This window comes from Manihot esculenta, chromosome 7 (genome assembly GCF_001659605.2).
Source record: "Manihot esculenta cultivar AM560-2 chromosome 7, M.esculenta_v8, whole genome shotgun sequence".
Lineage (NCBI taxonomy): Eukaryota > Viridiplantae > Streptophyta > Magnoliopsida > Malpighiales > Euphorbiaceae > Manihot > Manihot esculenta.
Window position 1 is genome coordinate 2,918,968 of NC_035167.2, and position 21,245 is coordinate 2,940,212.

Genomic DNA, 21,245 nt, shown 5'->3' on the forward strand with positions numbered 1-21,245 from the left:
GAGATTAGATTATATTAAAGTTAAAATATTTTAATTAAATTTTAAAATACTAAAATAAAGTTAAAAAATAAAAAAATTATTAAAAATTTAAATCGATTAAATTAAACCGAATCAAATTAAATCAAATTAATTTAATTTAATTTAATTTTTAATCAAAATCAATTCAATTCAATTTTTATAAATACTAAAATTTTAATTTTTAATTTATTTAATTCAATTTGATTTTAAATCCAACGGGTAAAATGTGTGCTATCTAAATTTTTCATAATTTAAACGCATATCTATGTGAACTGGAATTTTTTCCAACTGACACAACGTCTTGGATGGGCCATTGTATCCCTAGAAATTTTTAAAATTACCATTAAATGTTGTTTCTTATGAAATTACCATTATATCCCTAGAAACTTTTAAAATTTCAGGGGATGCAGCCTGAGTCTAGTCCCAATTATATATAGTCCCACATTGTATTCGCTGGTGATCATCTTGTGCCAGTCATCTTGGTGGCAGCGTCAGGATTAATTCTCATAGAGGTACGTATTCCTTTATAATCTGTTAATCTACTTCTATTTCGAAATTACATTATCTCAAGATCACTCATTGTCTCAAGATTCCCCCGATGGATCCTGTTACGATCCTGTCACTTCTTGTTGGTGTTTGTTCCCTGGCATTCACTGTCGGAAAGACAATATGGGACGAACGAAAGCAGAGATCTTCTGATGCGAAGAAGTCGGAGCCCAACTTCAAAAACTTGAATTTAGAATTATATGGGCTGCTTCATTTAGCGACGGAAATGGAGAGGAAAGCCGATGAACTTGGAGAAACCTCTGACCAGGAGTACAAATTCTGGAGAAACACAAGAATAGCAGAGATAAGTAATGAAGCAGCAACGTTGGTTAGCCAGTATAAACTGGAAAGAAAGAACTTGTCTAAGAAGAAGCTTGCAGAACTCAGTAAAAAAATGGAGGACTGTGCAGACAGAGTTAGAAGACTGCGTGAAGATGCTGATGCATTTCTGTCTAGATTTGAGAAGAAATATAGAAATAAGAAGATTTCAAGTAAAAAAAAGCAACCCAGAAAAGAAAAATAACTTGATCCTTGTGTCGGTGATCGGAAGATTAATCTCCTGAAATTCTACTGAATAAGATTTAATATGAACCAGCAGATCTTAAACGTCCCACTTATGATTTGCTGCAATTTAGAAATGGCCATTGTAGAGGTTAGGGTTTCACCTTTCATAAAAAAAAACCAGCTGGTCAACTAGAATAATTGTTTATTCTTCTTGTTGCGAGTTGTGTTCATTTTATGTTAATTATTTATTAAAGAAGAGTTTTCTTTTTTTAATCTTATTATAAGGAAATGAGTTTTACATTCACCTTATCTGGCTGTTTAGGAAAATCGAACTCGTATATATTAGCCGGTATAAAATTACTAAATTATTTGAATTAATTATTTTAGATTAAAGGATTTAAAAGTTATTTGGAATAATTTGAATCAGATCGTTTTAATTGGTATCAGACTTACGTGAATCAAACAAATTGTGCGGAACTAGTGGGTCTGCAAAGAAAGGGCTACCCGTGTGAGACGAGGAGAAGTACCATCTGAGAGGTACTAGCAAACCACAATACTCAATGGTCCGGTCCTGATTTTAACAATTGTATTTTGAAAGGGCTATCAAAGTCACTCTACATCAGACAAATTGTGTAGAGCCGGTGGATTTGCAGATAAAGGGTTATCCGTGTGAGATGAGGTAGAATAACTACTAACGAACCACAATATTCAACAATTCCGTATAAGACAAAATAAAGGAACCATAATACCTAAACACTCCTCGCAAATTTAAAAGGAAAAAACGTGACATTCACCTACGAGCGATTGAAATTTATTAGTCTAGTAGCTAGCTATCATGTGTCCACTTGTTAATTTTAAATGACGAAGCTTTGAACATTAATTATTTAATTAGAATTTATTAATATCAAAGACTTTCAAACGTTACAACTGTTGTTTTTTATTATAGTTTCACACTTCATATATATAAATTAAACAAAGACCTTCCACTGTACAAGTCTCCTTTTTATAATAATTTCTTTTTTAGCTAACTGCCGAAGACTTTAGCATTATCTAATGCTAGTCTTCCATGTACATTAGTTTTCTTTTACATAATATTAGCCCCTGCCTTTTAATTAGTTAAGAGATTTATTATTTAGTTCTTGAGTATTATTAATAAGTCAGTATTTATTTTTTTTCATCAATAAAATAATTTTTTCATCTAATTTTATCTATTTTTACCATTAAGAATATATTAAAATACCAAATTACCTGCTTTTTCTTTATTTTACTAAAAATTGAGTTATTAAAAAGAAGTAAAAAAAAAATTTAAAATTTGAGTTATTAAAGAAGAAGAAATTGGGTTACTGAAGAAGAAAGAGAAGAAGGGGTTATTGAAAGCAAAATTAGATTTTAAAAATTTTTACTTTTATTTTTCGTCTATTTTTAATAGAAATGAGAAATGAGGATGAAATAACTATTTAGTTATTGAAAAAAAAATATTTTAATAAATTTTTGAAAATGGAGGAATTAACTTATTAATAATGACAATATTCAAAAACTAAATAGTAAATTTATCTAATTATTATTTCATAGGATACATGAATCAAACATTTTTTTTTTATTTTTTATTTTTTTATTTGTAAAGAATTGAATTATAAACCAATGGACTATATTTACACCATAAAAAAAAAAAAAGACCATATAGGTTACTCGAATTCAAAATTTTTTTTTCAAGGAGTGAAGTTCATCTCACCATGGACGTGCGACCATCCATTGCTAAGAGCTTATTTATTCATTTCTCCCTTATTTCCCAATCAATCGCATCTCTTATTGCCATATACAGCCCCTCATGGATAAGTAATTAAACTGGTTTTTTATTTTGGATGATTGGTTGAACACGTTTTAAGTATATTTCTTGTATTTAAATTTATGATTGATTGTATATAATTCTTTGATTCTATGTATTATTTGTGATTTTATATTTTCGGGTTTGGAATTTTGTTGATGTTTCTGAATTTGGGAACTGATGTAGCTTTTGGATTTGTGAATTTAGTTAGATTTTTATTAAAGTTGAATTTGAGAATTGATATTAATTTGAGTTGGCAAGTGTAGATTGTTGATGTACGAGTAAGTTTTGAGTTTTAATTTAGGATTCTCTTATCAGAAATATATTAAATATAAGGTCAGGCCTAAAGAATCAAAGAGAACTGACCTCAATAAAAACCCAGCAGGCGAAGCACGATTTGATATGGTCTAGAGATAAGTAAAAACTCTGATCGACCTCTTCAATATCCGAAATAACTAGACTGACCGCTTCAAGATTCGTACTACAAACAAGGCAACTAAACATAGTAACAATCGACCTCAATGATCGAAAAGAACCTGATTTTGTATAGGTCGGATAAGCCAAGCACAAACCTGATAAAACCAGGACAAGATACCTACCTCCCCTGTGATGATCGACCCTTAGCCCTTTCCAAGACATTAAATGTGCGTGTAGAAAGGCTGCCCAACCATTTTCTTCTACTTTCTCTTTATGTTAACGAATCTCAGATAACCCCTGGTCTAACTTGAGCATCGGAGGGTCTCCACCGGGGACATTTTCGATGGACCCCTGATCGTTTTTTTCTATCTTATAGGTTCTCTTCCTCAGGATCAAATATGGAGGGACCTAATGGAATCAGAAAACCCATTGGATCGAGCCGCAACTAGGTATTCACACCTAGACACTCCGAATCTCGCATCATCAAGTGATGCCGTCTGTGGGAAACGAAGGAGACTATCCCATCGCCGGAGTTTCCAAACAAAATCCATTGAGATCCACATACCAAACCAATAAAAGCTAATAACTAAAGAACAAGAAAAACTGAAAGAAATTAAGAGAGATGGTGAAAGACTCCAGAATCACCAACTGCATCTAAAAGATACACCGTGAAAATCAAATAGAGGAAGACGCTAATATGAGAAGAAAGAGTAACACAAGGGTGATCCATCAATCATGGAAGAGAGATGACATGCACAAGATACCCAAGTTGTACGGTTATTTTTCTTTAACTCAAAGTACTTTGGTTATTATGAACTAGTAAAAAAGTTTAAAACTTAGGGAAAAGCCTTGTGTATATGAACTTGAAATATGATAATATATTGAAGTAGCTTAAAAAGCTATCATCTGTGATCACAATATTAACATAAATCTACTAAGAAAAAGATTATCTGTTTAAAGCATAATGCTTTATGATTTGGAAGTTATGAAGTGATTTATGCATGAGAATATTTATTAGTTTCCTTTGAATCATGGGATGATAGAGTCGTACAAAATTAATATTTGCATTCAGTCAAACCATGAATTTAAGTATCTGACTATTTAAATTAACAACCAGCATTCTTGTTACATACACTTTGTACAAGATTTTATTTTTTAGATAAATTTAAAAGCAAGAGAAAAACTAGAGTCAGGGCCAAGAACCCTAAAATCACTCAAGGCAAAAACGCTCGGGAAATCAGGACTTAGGGCTAAGTGCCTGGAAGAAATACAGGAACAAAAAGCCCAAATGAAGATTCAAGGTAAAAGGTACTCGAAAGTGAGGGACCAAAAATGCTCGGGACGAATAAAGTGCTAAAAGAGGCCAGAAGAGGCACAAAAGCAAACGTGTTCGGAAAGAGCTAGCCAAAGAAAAAATGTCCAAAAGAAAAAGAAAAGCAAAAAGTGCCGGGACGGATGACCAAGGCCGAGAGCCCGGAGGACATACTAAAGTTAAGTATATCACAAAACCAATATTCATTGAAAAACTTTACTAAGTTAACAGTGAGTGTTCTTGTTTTATATATATATATATATATATAGCCCAAATGAAGATTCAAGGTAAAAGGTACTCGAAAGTGAGGGACCAAAAATGCTCGGGATGAATAAAGTGCTGAAAGAGGCCAGAAGAGGCACAAAAGCAAACGTGTTCGGAAAGAGCTAGCCAAAGAAAAAATGTCCAAAAGAAAAAGAAAAGCAAAAAGTGCCGGGACGGAAGACCAGGGCCGCGAGCCCGGAGGACATAATAAAGTTAAGTATATCACACAACCAATATTCATTGAAAAACTTTACTAAGTTAACAATGAGTGTTCTTGTTTTATATATATATATAGCCCAAATGAAGATTCAAGGTAAAAGGTACTCGAAAGTGAGGGACCAAAAATGCTCGGGATGAATAAAGTGCTAAAAGAGGCCAGAAGAGGTACAAAAGCAAACGTGTTCGGAAAGAGCTAGCCAAAGAAAAAATCTCCAAAAGAAAAAGAAAAGCAAAAAGTGCCGGGACGGAAGACCAGGGCCGAGAGCCCGGAGGACATAATAAAGTTAAGTATATCACACAACCAATATTCATTGAAAAACTTTACTAAGTTAACAATGAGTGTTCTTGTTTTATATATATATATATATATATATAGTGTAAATTGTTATTTTGCAGATAAATTTCAAAAGTAAAAGAAAGGCTAATAAGTTCAAAATCGCTAGTAAGAATACGAGCTTAGATATCGAAAATTGTCGGTAAGGCTACGAGCTTGAATATCTGAAATCGCCAGTAAGACCACAAGTCTGAATATCAAAAATTGCCAGTAAGACCATGAGTTTGAATCTCAAAAATCGCTTTCTTTCCTCAAGATCAAACATGGAAAGACTTAATGGAATCAATTCCGGATCAACAGTCAACCTATTGAATCGAGTCACTGTTAGGTATTCACACCTAGACACCTTGCTGTATCTCGTATTATCAAAGCCTAATTTAAAATTTTAAAATTTACTTTTTTTCATCGTATTTTTAACCGCAAAAGTCTATTTTATTAAAAAAATATAAAAACTAACGAATAAATAATGATAATATCTTAAAACTAAATTATAAATCTTCCCGTTAAAAACTCGTTTTTTGAAATGTTGCTTTTGAATTTTCATTACTTTGCTATCTTATGTTTAAGGTCAGTCAACTGTGCAAACGAAAGTCCCAGCCCATCCAAGACGTTTGAGGCACTTGGATAAAAGTCTCTATGTCATTAATGTCACAAGGTGAATTTTCGTGGTCACTTCCATTTCTGCAATTCAATTCTCCAATATAAACAAAAAGTTTTTGTTTTATATGCTGGAAGGCCAAATTATAGGATATACTTTTTTTTTTGCATAATTTATAAATCAAAAATATTTTTTTTAAAACAAAAAATTATTTATATGAACGAAAAAAATATTAAAATTTAAATATACTAATATTATTAATTGTTTAAAAAATAAATAATAAAGAAATCTAACCCATCCAAGACGTTCGAGGCAGTTGGATAAAATCCTCCATTTGTCAATTGTGGTTGCAAATTTTATGTAAATTTTACCATTGTCAATTATTTATACTTCCTGCTTGATGAATGAAAACCAATCTATACACTCGGAAAGTCTAAGTCTCTTACAGCAAACATGGAGGTTTCTTCAAGATTTTCGTCAGCATGTTTCTCATCCTCATGCCTCCTTTCTATTATTAATTTCTTGTGCTTCGGCTTACTGGCCTTTGCCATCAACAAGAACAACGATACAGATCGACTTGCTTTGCTGGAACTCAAGTCCAAAATAACAGACCCTTTAGGGGCCATGAGCTCATGGAATAGCACCCTTCACTTCTGCCAATGGCACCATGTCACATGTGGGCGTAGGCACCAGAGGGTCACAATCTTAGATCTCAACTCCCTCAAACTTTCAGGTTCGATATCTCCACACGTTGGTAATTTGAGCTTTTTAAAGAAGTTGTCCCTTCAAAACAATAGCTTCAGCCATGAGATTCCTACTGAGATTGGCCGCTTGCGCAAACTGCAAATATTGTCTCTTTATAATAATTCATTTGCTGGTCAAATTCCTGCTAGCATATCTAATTGTTCTAACCTTGTTATCTTCTTCTTGCAAAACAACATTAATCTGGTGGGAAGAATACCTGTGGAGCTTGGTTCGTTGCTGAAGCTCAAAGAAATCTCTTTAAGCAACAATAATTTAACAGGGACTCTCCCACCATCTTTAGGCAATATTTCTTCACTTCAGCTATTGCATGCAAGGAAAAATAATTTGCATGGGGCTGTCCCGGATACGTTAGGCCAATTGATGAATCTAAGTTCTTTAGCCTTGTCTGTAAATCAGTTTTCTGGCACTATCCCTCCCTCATTCTTCAATCTCTCTTTGATTGAGTTGTTTGAAATGGCATACAACAATTTTGAAGGCAGTCTTCCCTTGAGCTTAGGCGTCTCTCTTCCAAATCTTCAATTCTTCTTCTTTTCAGCTAACCAATTTACAGGATCTATTCCGACATCAATTTCAAACGCCTCAAGTCTAGAAGTGCTTCAGTTGAGCGGAAATAGTTTCACCGGAACAGTGCCTTCTCTTGAAAAGTTGCATAGGCTTACGAAGTTGGTAGTTTCTGAAAATAATTTAGGAAGTGGGGAAGCTGATGACCTGAAGTTTCTTTCTACTTTAACTAATGCCACCAATTTTCGGGGATTTGGTTTAGATCAAAATAACTTTGGAGGGAAGCTGCCTGAAAAATTATGCAACTTTTCAAGAAAACTCCAGAAGATTTACATACAAGAAAATCAAATATCTGGAAATATTCCCTCTAGCATAAGTGATTGTGTTTCATTGGAAACTCTCATTGCAGATGAGAACAACCTGTCGGGTTCAATACCTACTAGCATGGGAAAGCTTCTAAATCTGGGAGAATTGTTTCTTCGTTATAATGATTTCTCAGGATTTATTCCCTCATCTGTAGGAAACATGTCAAATTTAATTTACATGGATTTGTCTGATAATAAGCTTCAAGGCATGATCCCTTCAAGTCTTGGGTATTGCAAAAATTTGCTACAATTAGGTCTTTCAAATAACAATCTTTCTGGTCCCATACCTCCACAAATTTTTGGATCTTTCTCTTTATCATTGGGTCTTGACTTATCCAAAAATCATTTATCAGGCTCCATTCCCCCAGAAGTGGGAAATTCGAAAACTATAGGATATTTAAGCCTTTCTGAGAACAGAATTTCAGGAGGGATTCCTAATGCTCTTAGCAGTTGTACGAGTCTAGAATTCCTGGACTTGGGTGCCAACTTGCTTCAAGGTTCTATTCCTTCAAGTTTAAGTTCGCTAAGAAGCCTTCGAAGATTAAACCTTTCTCGCAACATGTTTTCAGGCAAGATTCCAGAATTCCTAAAGGGGTTTAGTTCATTAGAGTTGCTGGATTTGTCTCATAATGACTTTGAAGGTATAGTACCAAAAGTAGGAGTTTTCAAGAACGTAACTGCCATATCTGTAGCAGGAAATGAAAATCTTTGCGGCGGTATCCCTGATTTGAGGCTACCTCCATGTAATGAGCTTCAGCAGTCAAAGAGGGGATTGACTACACAATTGAAGATTATAATCTCAACAGCTTCTGCGATTGTAGGTGCAATACTTGTGATGATTGGTTTGATTTTGTGCATGTCAACAAATAGAAAAAGGGAGTCTTTGTCAAAATCTGATCATGGGAATGATCATGAGCTTATGAAGTTGTCTTATCAAAGTCTTTTCAAAGCTACTAATGGTTTCTCTTCAGATAATTTAATTGGTTCAGGTAGCTCTGGTTCTGTATATAAAGGAATTCTTGATCCAGAGGGAATTGTCATAGCAGTAAAAGTGTTTAAGCTTACAAATCAAGAAGCTTCAAAGAGTTTTACAGCCGAATGTGAAGTTTTAAGGAAAGTTAGACATCGAAATCTTGTCAAAGTGTTCACTGCTTGTTCCAGTGTAGATTATCATGGGAATGATTTCAAAGCTTTGGTTTATGAGTTCATGGTCAATGGGAGCTTAAATGACTGGTTGCATCCAACTCTTGAATTAGAAGAAGCACCAAGGACTCTAAATGTTATCCAAAAGCTGAACATTGCCATTGATATTGCTTGTGCATTAGAATATCTTCAACATCATTGCGGAACGCCAATCATTCACTGTGATCTAAAACCAAGCAATATCCTTCTCAACGAAGAAATGACTGCACTTGTATGTGATTTCGGATTAGTCAAGTTCACCTCTGATTGTTCTACAGATCAATCCAGTTCTATTGGAGTAAGAGGAACTATCGGTTATTGTCCTCCAGGTAAATACAAGTAAAATATCTGTTTGTCACATACCCTTTTTCTTAGTTCATTTTATCTGTCTCTTATTAGGATTCGTATTTAAAACTTACATTCGTATGCGCATATCGTAGAGTATGGCATGGGCAGCCCAGCATCAACATCAGGTGACATTTTTAGCTTTGGCATACTCTTATTGGAGATGTTTACCGGAAGGAGGCCGACCGATCATATGTTTCAAAAGGAAATGAGCCTTTGCAATTTTGTTAAGAGAGCTTTGCCTGAACAAGTGATGCAAATTCTAGATCCCAATAACAACCTTCCTCAGATGCAACCCAAGGCAAATGCAACTTCAGTTCTTGACAACCTTAGTCTTGGGAAGATGAGAAATAACATGTTTATTGAGTGCTTGATTTCAATATTTGAAATTGGAATCTCTTGTTCTACTGAATTACCACAAGAGCGTATGGTTATTGGTGATGTTGTTTCTCAACTGTCTTCTATCCGAGACAATCTCTTAGGGACTCAATTGCCATAGAAGAAAGAGGCTGAAAGTTCACTTCCATTAGCTAGTAATGAAATATCTATCCTCTTTTCCTATTTCTCCACTTGGAAATCAAGCCTTTCGCTTTATTATTATTTTTATTAAAGTATCAAAAATGTCAATTAAAAAAAATTATTGTACGTATGTAAAACAGTCCGGTTCGAACGGTTTTAAATAACTTTTGGATCCACTTTTCACTTGACCCAAAATGGTTAACCTAAATTATTTAATAATTTCGTGCTAACTATTATATACAATTCGGAATTGCCGTAATTTTCCGATGAGGAGTGTCGTGCTACCTATTATATACAATTCTCAATTGCCATAATTTTTCAATGTGGGATGCAGTACAAGCTGACAACCGATTCTTACACTTTTCCATGCTAAATTTGCAACATCCTTATTGCAACTGAATCAATTATAATTGCTAATCAGGACCGGACTCTTGGATATTGTGATTTGCTAGTATCTCGGGCGGCTCCACCTCGTTTCTCTTGGGTACTGTGGTTCGCTAGTATCTCAGGCGGCTACACCTCGTTTCTCACGAATAGCCCTTTCCTCACAGGTCCATTAGCTCTGCATAATTTGTCTGATTCAGGGTGACTCTAATACTAATTGAAACAGTTTGATCCAAATTGGTCCAAATAACTTTTGGACTTACTTTTTACTTGATCTAAAATAATTAATTCAAATTATTTAATATTTTTATACTAGTTATTATATATAATTTGAAATTATCGTAATATGTGATATAAACTGATGCAGCTGATTCTTACAATATTTATTACGGTTATATATTAATCATTAATTATGGTGGAATCTTTATAAAATTCACCGTGATGAATGATAGAGGGTAAAGAAGTATAAAATGTTGTTTCTTATGAAATTACCATTATATCCCTAAAAATTTTTAAAATTTCAGGGGATGCCCCCTGAGTCTAGTCCCAACTATATGTAGTCCTATCTTGTCTTCGCTGGTGATCACCTTTTGCCAGTCATTTTTGGTGGCAGCGTCAAGATTCATTCTCATCGAGGTACGTAATTTTTATGGAACCCATTTCTCATCAATTCCTTTGTAATCTGTTAATCTACTTCTAATTCGAAATTACAGTATCTCAAGATCACTCATTGTTTCAAGATTCTCCGATGGAACTTGCTACAATTCTTGCGATCCTGTCACTTCTTGTCGGTGTTTGTTCGCTGTCATTCACTGTCGGAAAGACAATATGGGACAAACGAAAGCAGAGATCTTCTGATGCGAAGAAGTTGGAGACCAACTTCGAAAACTTGAAGTCAGAATTATATGCGCTGCTTCATTTAGCAACGGAAATGGAGAGGACAGCCAATGAACATGGAGCAACCTCTGACCATGAGTACAACTACTGGAGAAACACAAGAATATCAGAGATAAGTAATGAAGCAGCAACGTTGGTTAGCCAGAATAAACTGGAAAACAAGAACTTGTCTAAGAAGAAGCGTGCAGAACTCAGTAAAAAAATGAAGGACTGTGCAGACAAAGTTAGAAGACTGCGTAAAGATGCTAATGCATTTCTGTCCAGATTTGAGAAGAAATACAGAAACAAGAAGAGATCAAGTAAAAAAAAGGAACCCAGAAAAGAAAAATAACTTCATCTTTCTGTCGGTGATTGGAAGATTAATCTCCTGATGTTCTACTGAATAAGATTTAATATGAACCAGCAAATCCTAAACATCCCACTTATGATTTGCCGCAATTTAGAAATGGCCATTATGGAGATTAGGGTTTCACCTTTCATCAAAAGAGTCAGCTGGTCAACTGGAATAATTGTGTTCATTTTTGTTTACTGGTTGTAATAAAATATTTATGATAATAATTTATTTTTATGAGTAATTATCTTAAAATTAACATAAATTTTACTTAAATTTTTAAAAATAATAATTTAATCTCTGCATTTTGACTATATTAAATTGAAAATCCTTCAATATAATTTTATGTTAATTATCCATGAGAAAAATCAAAACAACTCTGAAAGGTATATTGCTTTTTTTTTTATTTAGAAATTATATTAAAAGTAATACTTATATACTTTTAAAAATAAATCATTTAATTAATGTATTTTAACTTTATCATAATAAAAAAAAGTACACTAATTTCAAATATGGACAAATCAACTTTCAATTTAATGGAATCTAAATACAACACTTAAAATAATTGAATTCTAAAATTAAAAAAATATATATTAATTTTGACGAGATTCAATAATTTTTTTTATTTTTTCTTATTTAACAAGAAGCTTAATGCGTGCACTGAGATAATAAGTATATATATATATATATATATATTCTTTAAAAGATGTGCTTAATATAGATGGAGATGAGCAAATTTTTATTACAGTTTCACACTGCATGTATATATTAAACAAAGAAGAAAGTACTAAGTCTCCTAGTTTTGTTTTTTTTTTTTTTTTTTTTTTTGTTTTATAGGATATTTGATCGGTTCGATTTAAAATTAAATCGAATTGAATAAATTAAAAATTAAAATTTTAAGATTTATAAAAATTAAATCGAATTGATTTTGATTAAAAATTAAATCGAATTAAATTGATTTGATTCAGTTCAATTCGATTCGATTTAAATTTTTAATAAATTTTTTTTATTTTTTATACTTTATTTTAAATATTTTAAAATTTAATTAAAATATTTTAATTTTAATATGATCTGATCTATCTATATTATTGAAAATAATATATTATTATTACTAATCGGTTCGATTTAATTTTTTTTAATTTTTTTCTAATTAAAATCAAATAAAATTGAATCAAATAAAATTTTTAAAATTAAAAATTAAATCAAAATAAATAAAAAATTAAACTAAAATTTTAAATTAAATCGATTCAATTGATTTTTGGATTTGAATGGAATATGGATTGTACCTGCTTTTTTATAATAAATTTTTAACCCAACTGCCCAAAGACTTTCACAAATGCTAGTCTTCCATTTATATTAGTTTTCTTTTACCTAATTATTACTAAAGCCATTAATGCCAACTACCAGCAGAATCCATTTATGAAGGGCATATTAATACTGGGATAATGCATTACTTGAAATTGCAAAGCTTATTTTTTAAAGTGTGGTTAATTACCAAAAGCTTCTTGTTTTTTTCTAGGAAAACGACATAAAAAAAATATAATCTTATGACATCAGGGTATTGGGAAAATTGTGAAAGATTCTTTTCTAAAATTCTTTTCTTTTGCTAAATTATGATGAATTTCTGGTAAGGAATTTTTAATAGATCATTACTCAAGTTCTTTGATTAATATTCTAATTAATTAGTTTGTTTATTAATATCTTACGTTTGCTAATTATTTGTTTATTAATATTTTTCTTAGTGCTAATCATATTTAAAATTTACTTATTTGCTAAAATATTTTTTCTGCTTATTTCTACTTTACTTATTTCTACTTTACTAATACTTATAATTTTTTTTTTAAAAAAATTTATGATTAGAATTGGGAAATAAAATCTGAGACCTCTCACATCTCAGATGCACTCTATCATCAGGTTAATCCTGTGAGTACTGATACTTATAAATTTTAATATTTATTTTGTTAGGTTATTATATTATTATTTTATAACCGTCGCAGCCTTCATTTGTTGTGGATGAAAAGGGTTAGAGATTTTGATGGTCTTAGCAAGAGAAGTCTCTAACGTTGTAAAATCCCAACTTTCTAATTAATTTTCCTCATCTCCATCAACTCATCCTAGTTAATCTTCTCAAATTATTATATTTTTACATCAATTTCAATAGCTAAGAGATGGAAATCAATCCAAAATGAGGGTTCAGATGGTGAAGAAGGTGCAAAAAGGAGTTTATGTATATATTTATTTCGAAGTCAATATCTAATAACTTCACAGCCAGTCACATCAGAATATAGGCCAAAACAAAATGATCTAAATGTTTGTAAATGATAATATTTTTATAATTATTAAACACTTGTATACACTTTTTTTAATGAATTTATATGAATTATTTTAATTTACTAATATATGCATTTTAGTCATGTTGGTTAATGTAACGAAATTGATTTATTATATTTTTGGTTTTTCTTAAGAATTTTTATAGTAACACACTTAAACGAATTAAAAAAATGACTAGTGAATTGTAATGGTAATTGATATAGTAAATTTGTGATAAATTAAATGAAAAGTTTATAATTAGCAATAGAAATTGCAATATTCATATTAGAAATTTGTAATAGTTACTAAAATTTGTGACGATAAGTTTCTCATTGTTAATTCATCATTATATTTAGTAACGACTTATAAATTCTATAACAAAAATATTTACAAGATTCACGGCAGTATATTTCTGGTCGTCTTTACTCTGTCACTGAAAGCTTTAGTGAAGAATAAATATTGTTTTTCTTCAAAAGGTTATGAATTGAGATTCTGCTTCTAGCATCAACACGCTATGGGTGGTGGTCCACTTTTAGAGTTACACCACTCTTTTCTTTTTCTGCCCCCATGTCGCCATGCGAGGGGATATGTGGATATAAAAAAGGGATCTTCCCCGACTAGAGTAACAATGAGTCGAAGAACATCAAGCATTGATGAGTAGTGGAAATCCATATTCGATGATACCCTATTTTCTTGTAGTGTTAGTTTTCATGCCACATGGATAAAATGGGTTATGGAAAGTGTCTCCTCTGTGTCCTATTCAATACAGATAAATGGTAATTACTCTAGTCTAATCAAGCCTTTGAGGGGATTGAGACAGTGGGATCCATTGTCGCCATTCTTATACTTGTTCTGTGCAGAGGATCTATCTCTCTCACTGAAGACTTCGACTTTGGAAGGAATACCCATATCTCAACACAACCTAACAGTTAAGCATCTTCTTTTTACAGATAACTCAATCATCTTCACTAGAGCTACTATAAAGGACGTAAGAATTCTAAAGTGTATTCTCTATGATTATTCCATGGCGAGTGGACGAGTAGTATATCTCATGAAATCATCCATTTTCTTTAGTCCTAAACCCCAAGGACTACCGTAGAGAAGTTGCATCGTGGCTTGAGATTCAAAACATAGGTGGGTAAGATAAGTTCCTAGGTTTGTCAATGACCATTTCCAAATCAAGGTTACTCTCCTTTGAGACATGCAGATGCTAGAACCATATTTGGATGATTGAAGCTTTGCAACTTCATCGAATCTCCATCCGTCAGATCCTCATGAGCATTGTGACGATTGGTTTTACTCAGATCTTCTCGAGAGCACTCACCTTGTGTTGTAGACTCAGCCACCTTCCTTCCTTTCGCTATTGTTGTTCTTCGTTGTTGGTTGAAGGACAGATCTGGTTATCATCGAAAAGAAGAACCAGATTTGGTAACCGTTTCAAAAGCTTTAAAACTAAATCTGGTAATTGTTTCAGAAGTCCTAGATAAGGTCTAATACCATGTAGAAAATGTGAAAGAGAATTCTAGAATTTGAGAGAAAAGACTAAAATTAAATAAATAACTTATACATTTCTACACTATGAAATATAAGATGAGAAGCTGATTCTTACAAAATTAATAGGAAAAAAATAGGAAATTTTTATGAATATATTTATTATTTTCTTTAAAAAAATATTTGTAAGAATTTAATTTAATTTAATTTAATTCTCTCATATTTTTTTCTTTAAAATGAAAATTATTTTAAATTAATAAAATAATTCTTTCATTGAAATTCTATAATCAAATTAAATTTTTATAAAAAATAATTTTTCAAAAAGACCGATAAAGAAGAACAATGAACACACATCGTGATAAGAAACTAGGAAATGGAGTTTGTGGTTGTTCCTATTGAAAATGTTGTCTTTTAACTATTAAATCTACATACTCAACATATTTTTTAATTAAATATTTAATTAAATAATAATATAAATGTTATTTATTTTGATAATTTTTAAAATTTATACATAAAAATAAATAATAAAATAATTAAAATTAAATAAAAAAAATTAATTATATACCGTGACGGAAGATATTTGACTAAAAACTTAAAATAATCAAAATCAAATAAAAAAGAAATTAATTATATACCGTAAGGATTTGACTGAAAACTTGTCCAAATCTCTAGTCAATTCTTTGAGCAACAGCAAAAACATATGAGACATGCATGAAAAAATTAGAATTCTCCCATTAAAAACAGTTAAATCAATTCAAATTTCATGAGATTTCTCTCCTAAAATCAATATCAGACAACATCTGTTCTCTCTAGAAAACAAATAAAAAAGAGTTATTTCACATAATCAATTCAAACTACAAAGAAATTTCAAGAGAATTTCTCTAGAATTTTATCGTTTAATCACTTTTTTTGACTGTAGTAACAAATATTTCTGACCGAATTCCTTTATTTCTTTTTATGTTTTTTTACGGTCATGTGCGATTAAACTTTTTAGTTTTAATTGGAGATAGATTGAAATTTTAGTTTTTTTATAAATTGTAAGATCTAAACTTTATTATTTATCTTTATCTTTTTAATATTTATATAATTTCAGTTCTAATTATTATTATTATTACTTTGTTAATTAATTAATAGAATCCATTATTTATATTTTCAAATGTAATATATTGTTAATTTATTAATAGAATCTGTTATTCATATTTTCAAATGTAATCTATTGTTAGTTTGGATGTTTAAGCCTGTAATTGTTTGAATTATTCTACTGTATATACTTTAAATTTATATATTTATTTAAAAATATAATTTTAATATTATATGTTAGCTTATTATTTTGTCAATAAAATAAAAATTTCAAACTTTTATAACAACTTTTTGTTTCTTACAATTGGGAGCTAAAGTGACTTTCGTTTGTGTGCAAGGCACGTACTTATTTTTATTTTTATTTTTATAATCGTGATCATCATCATTGAAAGAGACTCCTTGAGTCCATTTCTTCTTATTTAACTTAATTTATAATATTTATTGAAAATTTTTTGTATTATTAAATTCGTTTCTTTTTTATTTATATGAAAAATAAATTTACATTATTCGAAAAAAGAAAGAAATTTCTCTTTGTTTACTGGGCAATTATTATAACAAGGCCTGCTCTGCAAAATATTTCTTCGTTGAATAAAATATGGTAGATGAAAAGAGCATTTTGGTTTTAATCTCATCTCTTTATATTTTATTTTATTTTTTTCCAATATTTTATTCAATTAATTAAGTCCAAAATTAGACTTTCACATTGCCAACAAGAAACAAGAAGAAGAAAAGGAACTTAGTTTGCTTCTTCATGTTAATAAGTAGTCAGCTAATTTCTTGTGAAGCTAGCAGAGATTCACAGATACAGAAAGGTAAATATACTGAATCAAATTCATCTTCCTTTTAACCATTTCTGATATCTAACAATTTCCCAGAAACCATTTTTGCAGATTCTCACTTCTCACATCAAGTTCTCCAGATGACTACTCTTGTTGTTGAAATTATAGCCGTAGCAATTGCTTTTGCACCACTTTTTTATCAGGTTGGCAAGGATGCATTGAAATCTGTCAAGAAAGAAGCTTCATATTCAAAGAATCTGAAGCAAAACTATGAAGCCTTGCAATGGGAACTGAACTTCCTTCTTGATTTTAAGAGTGGTATTGAACGTACGATCCGTAGACGGCGAGAAAACTACGGGGAAATCTATAACAGATGGAGTATCCACGTGCATGAGGTTGAGGAGAAAGCAAAATCCTGCCTTGAAAAATATGAACACATCAGAAAATGCTATGCTGTTCGCAGATCAAAGCTTAGCAGAAAAATGGTTAGTTTGTATATGAAAGTTATTGAGCTTAAAGGGGAGGGTAATGATTTAGCAAGGTTGCTTGGCGGTATCCCTGATTTGAGGCTACCTCCATGTAATGAGCTTCAGCAGTCAAATAGGGGATGGATTTTACTATTGAAGATTATAATCTCAACAGCTTCTGCGATTGTAGGTGCAATACTTGTGATGAGAGCTTTATCCAAGAACTAATATCATAAACTTTAGCAGCAGGAACATTAATAGAGTGGGAATTACCTATAAATCCTGCTATGTATTGAGAGCTTTGTCCTTGGACAGAACTCATTCCAGCTGGTCCTTTCCCTTTGATCAATTTACTGAACTCAAACTGAAAAGTATTTAATATTGTGCCTGTTAAAACTATGTCGTTTTACTGCTTATTATTATTGTTTTATACTGAACATCTAAACTATGTCGTATTGTTGTTATGAGCAGAGTTTTATATGCACGTGATGTGCATATGGTGCTGTTTGGTATAAAAGGAAGCGATGCTTCCAGAACGATGTGTAACGTCAATTTTATTACATTTGAAATAAAGCTCTCGATCTTTTTCTCTCTTTATTGCTTCTGCACATGGTATCAGAGCCTGAACTCTAACCACGGCGGCGCGTCACCGGTTGAATGCTAGAGATCCTCAGTCCTTTGGAAAGATCTGGTCATGGCGAGTAGTAGTAAGGAACAAAAGGCGACTGGAGCTTCAGAAAAGTTGCAGATCGTGAATACGGGGATGGGAGACCCCCTGAGTCTTCAAACATCTGATCATCCAGGTATGAGCCTAATCTCTGCACCTCTTGTAGGACCTAATTTCAGATCTTGGAGTAGGGCCGTTAAAATAGCCCTAAGAGCCAAGATGAAATTGGGATTTGTCGAAGGCACTACTTCGACACCTAGTAAAGACACTGAGGGATATGAACAGTGGAAAAGATGTGACTTCATGGTTACATCTTGGATTCTCAACTCCATCTCTAAGGAGTTAGTTGATGGATTTATATACACTGCCTCTGCGAGAGATCTCTGGCAAGAGATCTACGAGAGATTTGGAGAGTACAATGGTCCTATGATCTACGAGTTGCACAGGAAAATATCCCTTATCTCCCAAGAAAATCAGTCTGTGTCAGTCTACTTCACTAAGCTGAAGAGGCTGTGGGATGAGCTTGGATTTGTAGAACCTCTTCCAACATGTACTTGTGGAGCCTTTAGGGCCATAGCTGAAATAACGAACAGGAATAGGCTCATGCAATTCCTAATGGGTCTAAATGAGGCCTTCGGGTCTGTGAGAGATCAGGTATTGGGGATGGACCCTTTACCAACTGTAAACAAGGCCTACTCAATGGTTGTAAAATTTGAGTCTCAAAGGGAGATTCTGGGGGCAATGAATGACAACTCAGAATCTCTTGCCCTATTGAATAAGGCTCAAGCTCAGAGTCTGTCCAGACCAAGAAGGTCTGAGGTCAAGAAGGGTCATTGCATCTTCTGCAACATGGATGGCCACACTCGGGAAGGGTGTTTTAGATTGATTGGGTATCCTGATTGGTTCAAGACTAAGAACAAGGTAGGAACCCAATCTTTCAAAGGCAATAGAAGCACCAAAGTTATGGCTGCTATTGAAGGAAACAAATCAGAAGAGGATAACCCTCTGGAATATCTAGACACATCAAGTAAAATACATGAATTGACATCCATGCTGAGCTCTTTAAAACAAGAAGTTTCTCAGCTTGTAAAAGGGAAAGGGACTCTTGCCCCAAGCACTTCTTATGGATCTGAGGCACATTTCATAGACTTTGCAGGTAACCCTACTCTCTATAACACTTGCAATGCTGAAATGCAAACTGACTCTGATTGGATCCTAGACACTGGAGCCACAAATCACATGTGTTCAGACAGCACCATATGCACATCACGTGTATATAAAACTCAGCTCATAACAACAATACGACATAGTTTAGATGTTCAGTATAAAACAATAACAATAAGCAGTAAAATGACATAGTTTTAACACACTTCAGGCTGAACCAAATGAGTTTTTCTCATTTTGATGTAAGAAATTGTTTGTTTGAAATCATGAACTCTAATGTTGATCTTCACAGCTTTGTAAATAGCACTCCCTTCCAAATGGAGTTGAATAAAGAACATTCCATGCAGTTTGAACAGAGACATAAACATGTAGTGACCATGAATAATATGCATGATAGACTAGGGCATGTATCAGTAGGTAAACTCAAACATGTTAAAGGCATAAATATCAGTAATGAGGCCATGAAATGATGTCCTGTCTATCCCCTAGCTAAACAAGCCAGATTACCTTTTCCCAGAAGTCACACCTTAGCCTCAAAACCTTTTGAATTAATTCACATTGACATATGGGGGCCATATAAGACCAGCTCTATCACTGGAGCTAAGTTCTTCCTCACCATTGTTGATGATTATAATAGGGCTGTGTGGACTTTTATGATGCACTTAAAAGGTTAGGCTTTTAGTTTGACTAAACACTTTATACACATGATAGAAAATCAGTTTAATACCACCATCAAAGTCATTAGAAGTGACAATGGAAAGGAGTTTCTAAGCCATAATTATAGTTCTCTGCTTATGAGTAAGGGGATTAAGCACCAAAGATCCTGTCCGTACACTCCACAACAGAATGGAGTTGTGGAGAGGAAACACAGACACATACTTGACACTGCTAGAGCCTTGAAAATGCAATCACAAGTCCCTATCCAATTCTGGTCAGAATGTATATTAACTGCTACTTACCTAATTAATAGTATGCCTATGGAGCATTTTAATTGGTCCACGCCTTATGAGAGGCTCTATGGGACCTCACCTGACTATTCTCACTTGAGAAAGTTTGGTTGCTTGTGTTTTGCTACTTCTGTGGGAACTCAGAAGGACAAATTTCAAGAAAGAGCCATTAAAGCTGTGATGATAGGTTATGCCAGCACACACAAAGCCTATAAGCTTTATAACATCAGTGATAAAACCTTCTTTATTAGTAGGGATGTCGTTTTCCATGAAAACATATTTCCCTTCCAAAACACTAATCTGATTGAGAACTCTGTGGTTCCTATTCCTGTGATTGAGAATGATTGCCCAGATGTTGATTTCTGTCCATCTGGTCACACCAGTGATAACATACAGAAATATCCTTCAGTTAGAAGGACCCAAAGGCATAGGCAAGCGCCTATCTGGATGCAGGACTATGTAAATTCCCAAAAAGCATCCTTCATGATCAATAATCCCTTACATCAGTCTTACATTTGCAATATCAATAAGGTCACTGAACCTTGTACTTACACTCAAGCATCTAAGGATGCACATTGGGTTGAAGCCATGAAGCAAGAGCTTCAGGCCCTGGAAAATAATAACACCTGGGTGCTCACTAATTTACTTAAAGGAAAAAAGGCAATAGGCTGTAAATGGGTCTATAAAGTAAAATTTAAGCCAAATGGGGATGTAGAGAGATATAAGGCCCGGTTGGTGGCCAAGGGTTACAACCAAATTGAGGGGTTGGATTACAAAGATAGATTTTCACCTGTGGCCAAGCTTACAACTGTAAGAATTTTCATTGCTCTTGCTACTTCCAGACAATGGCCAATTTTCCAATTGGATATAAATAATACTTTTTTACATGGTTATCTTGATGAAGAGGTGTACATGACACCTCCCCAAGGTTATCACAGAGCCCAGCCAGGGCAAGTTTGCTTGCTTAAAAGGTCATTATATGGGCTTAAACAAGCCTCTAGACAGTGGAACATT

General features: G+C 32.8%; 3 protein-coding genes across 3 annotated transcripts; all 3 read left to right on the forward strand.

Annotated features, from left to right (window-relative positions):
- The first annotated feature begins 492 nt into the window (after nucleotides 1-492).
- Nucleotides 493-1,338, forward strand: LOC110619842. Its single transcript, XM_021763410.2, has 2 exons — nucleotides 493-530; nucleotides 608-1,338. Exon 2 carries the CDS (start codon nucleotides 617-619, stop codon nucleotides 1,085-1,087), a length of 471 nt encoding a protein of 156 aa, XP_021619102.1. The 5' UTR covers nucleotides 493-530; nucleotides 608-616; the 3' UTR covers nucleotides 1,088-1,338.
- Nucleotides 1,339-6,474: 5,136 nt separating this feature from the next.
- On the forward strand, nucleotides 6,475-9,699 carry LOC110619148 (probable LRR receptor-like serine/threonine-protein kinase At3g47570). Its single transcript, XM_021762405.2, has 2 exons — nucleotides 6,475-9,179; nucleotides 9,291-9,699. The coding sequence occupies exons 1-2, from the start codon at nucleotides 6,491-6,493 to the stop codon at nucleotides 9,692-9,694; spliced, it is 3,093 nt and encodes a 1,030-aa protein (XP_021618097.1). The 5' UTR covers nucleotides 6,475-6,490; the 3' UTR covers nucleotides 9,695-9,699.
- A 7,225-nt stretch (nucleotides 9,700-16,924) lies between these two features.
- On the forward strand, nucleotides 16,925-20,868 carry LOC110618457. Its single transcript, XM_021761589.2, has 2 exons — nucleotides 16,925-17,019; nucleotides 17,098-20,868. The coding sequence occupies exon 2, from the start codon at nucleotides 18,148-18,150 to the stop codon at nucleotides 19,477-19,479; it is 1,332 nt and encodes a 443-aa protein (XP_021617281.2). The 5' UTR covers nucleotides 16,925-17,019; nucleotides 17,098-18,147; the 3' UTR covers nucleotides 19,480-20,868.
- The last annotated feature ends 377 nt before the right edge of the window (nucleotides 20,869-21,245 follow it).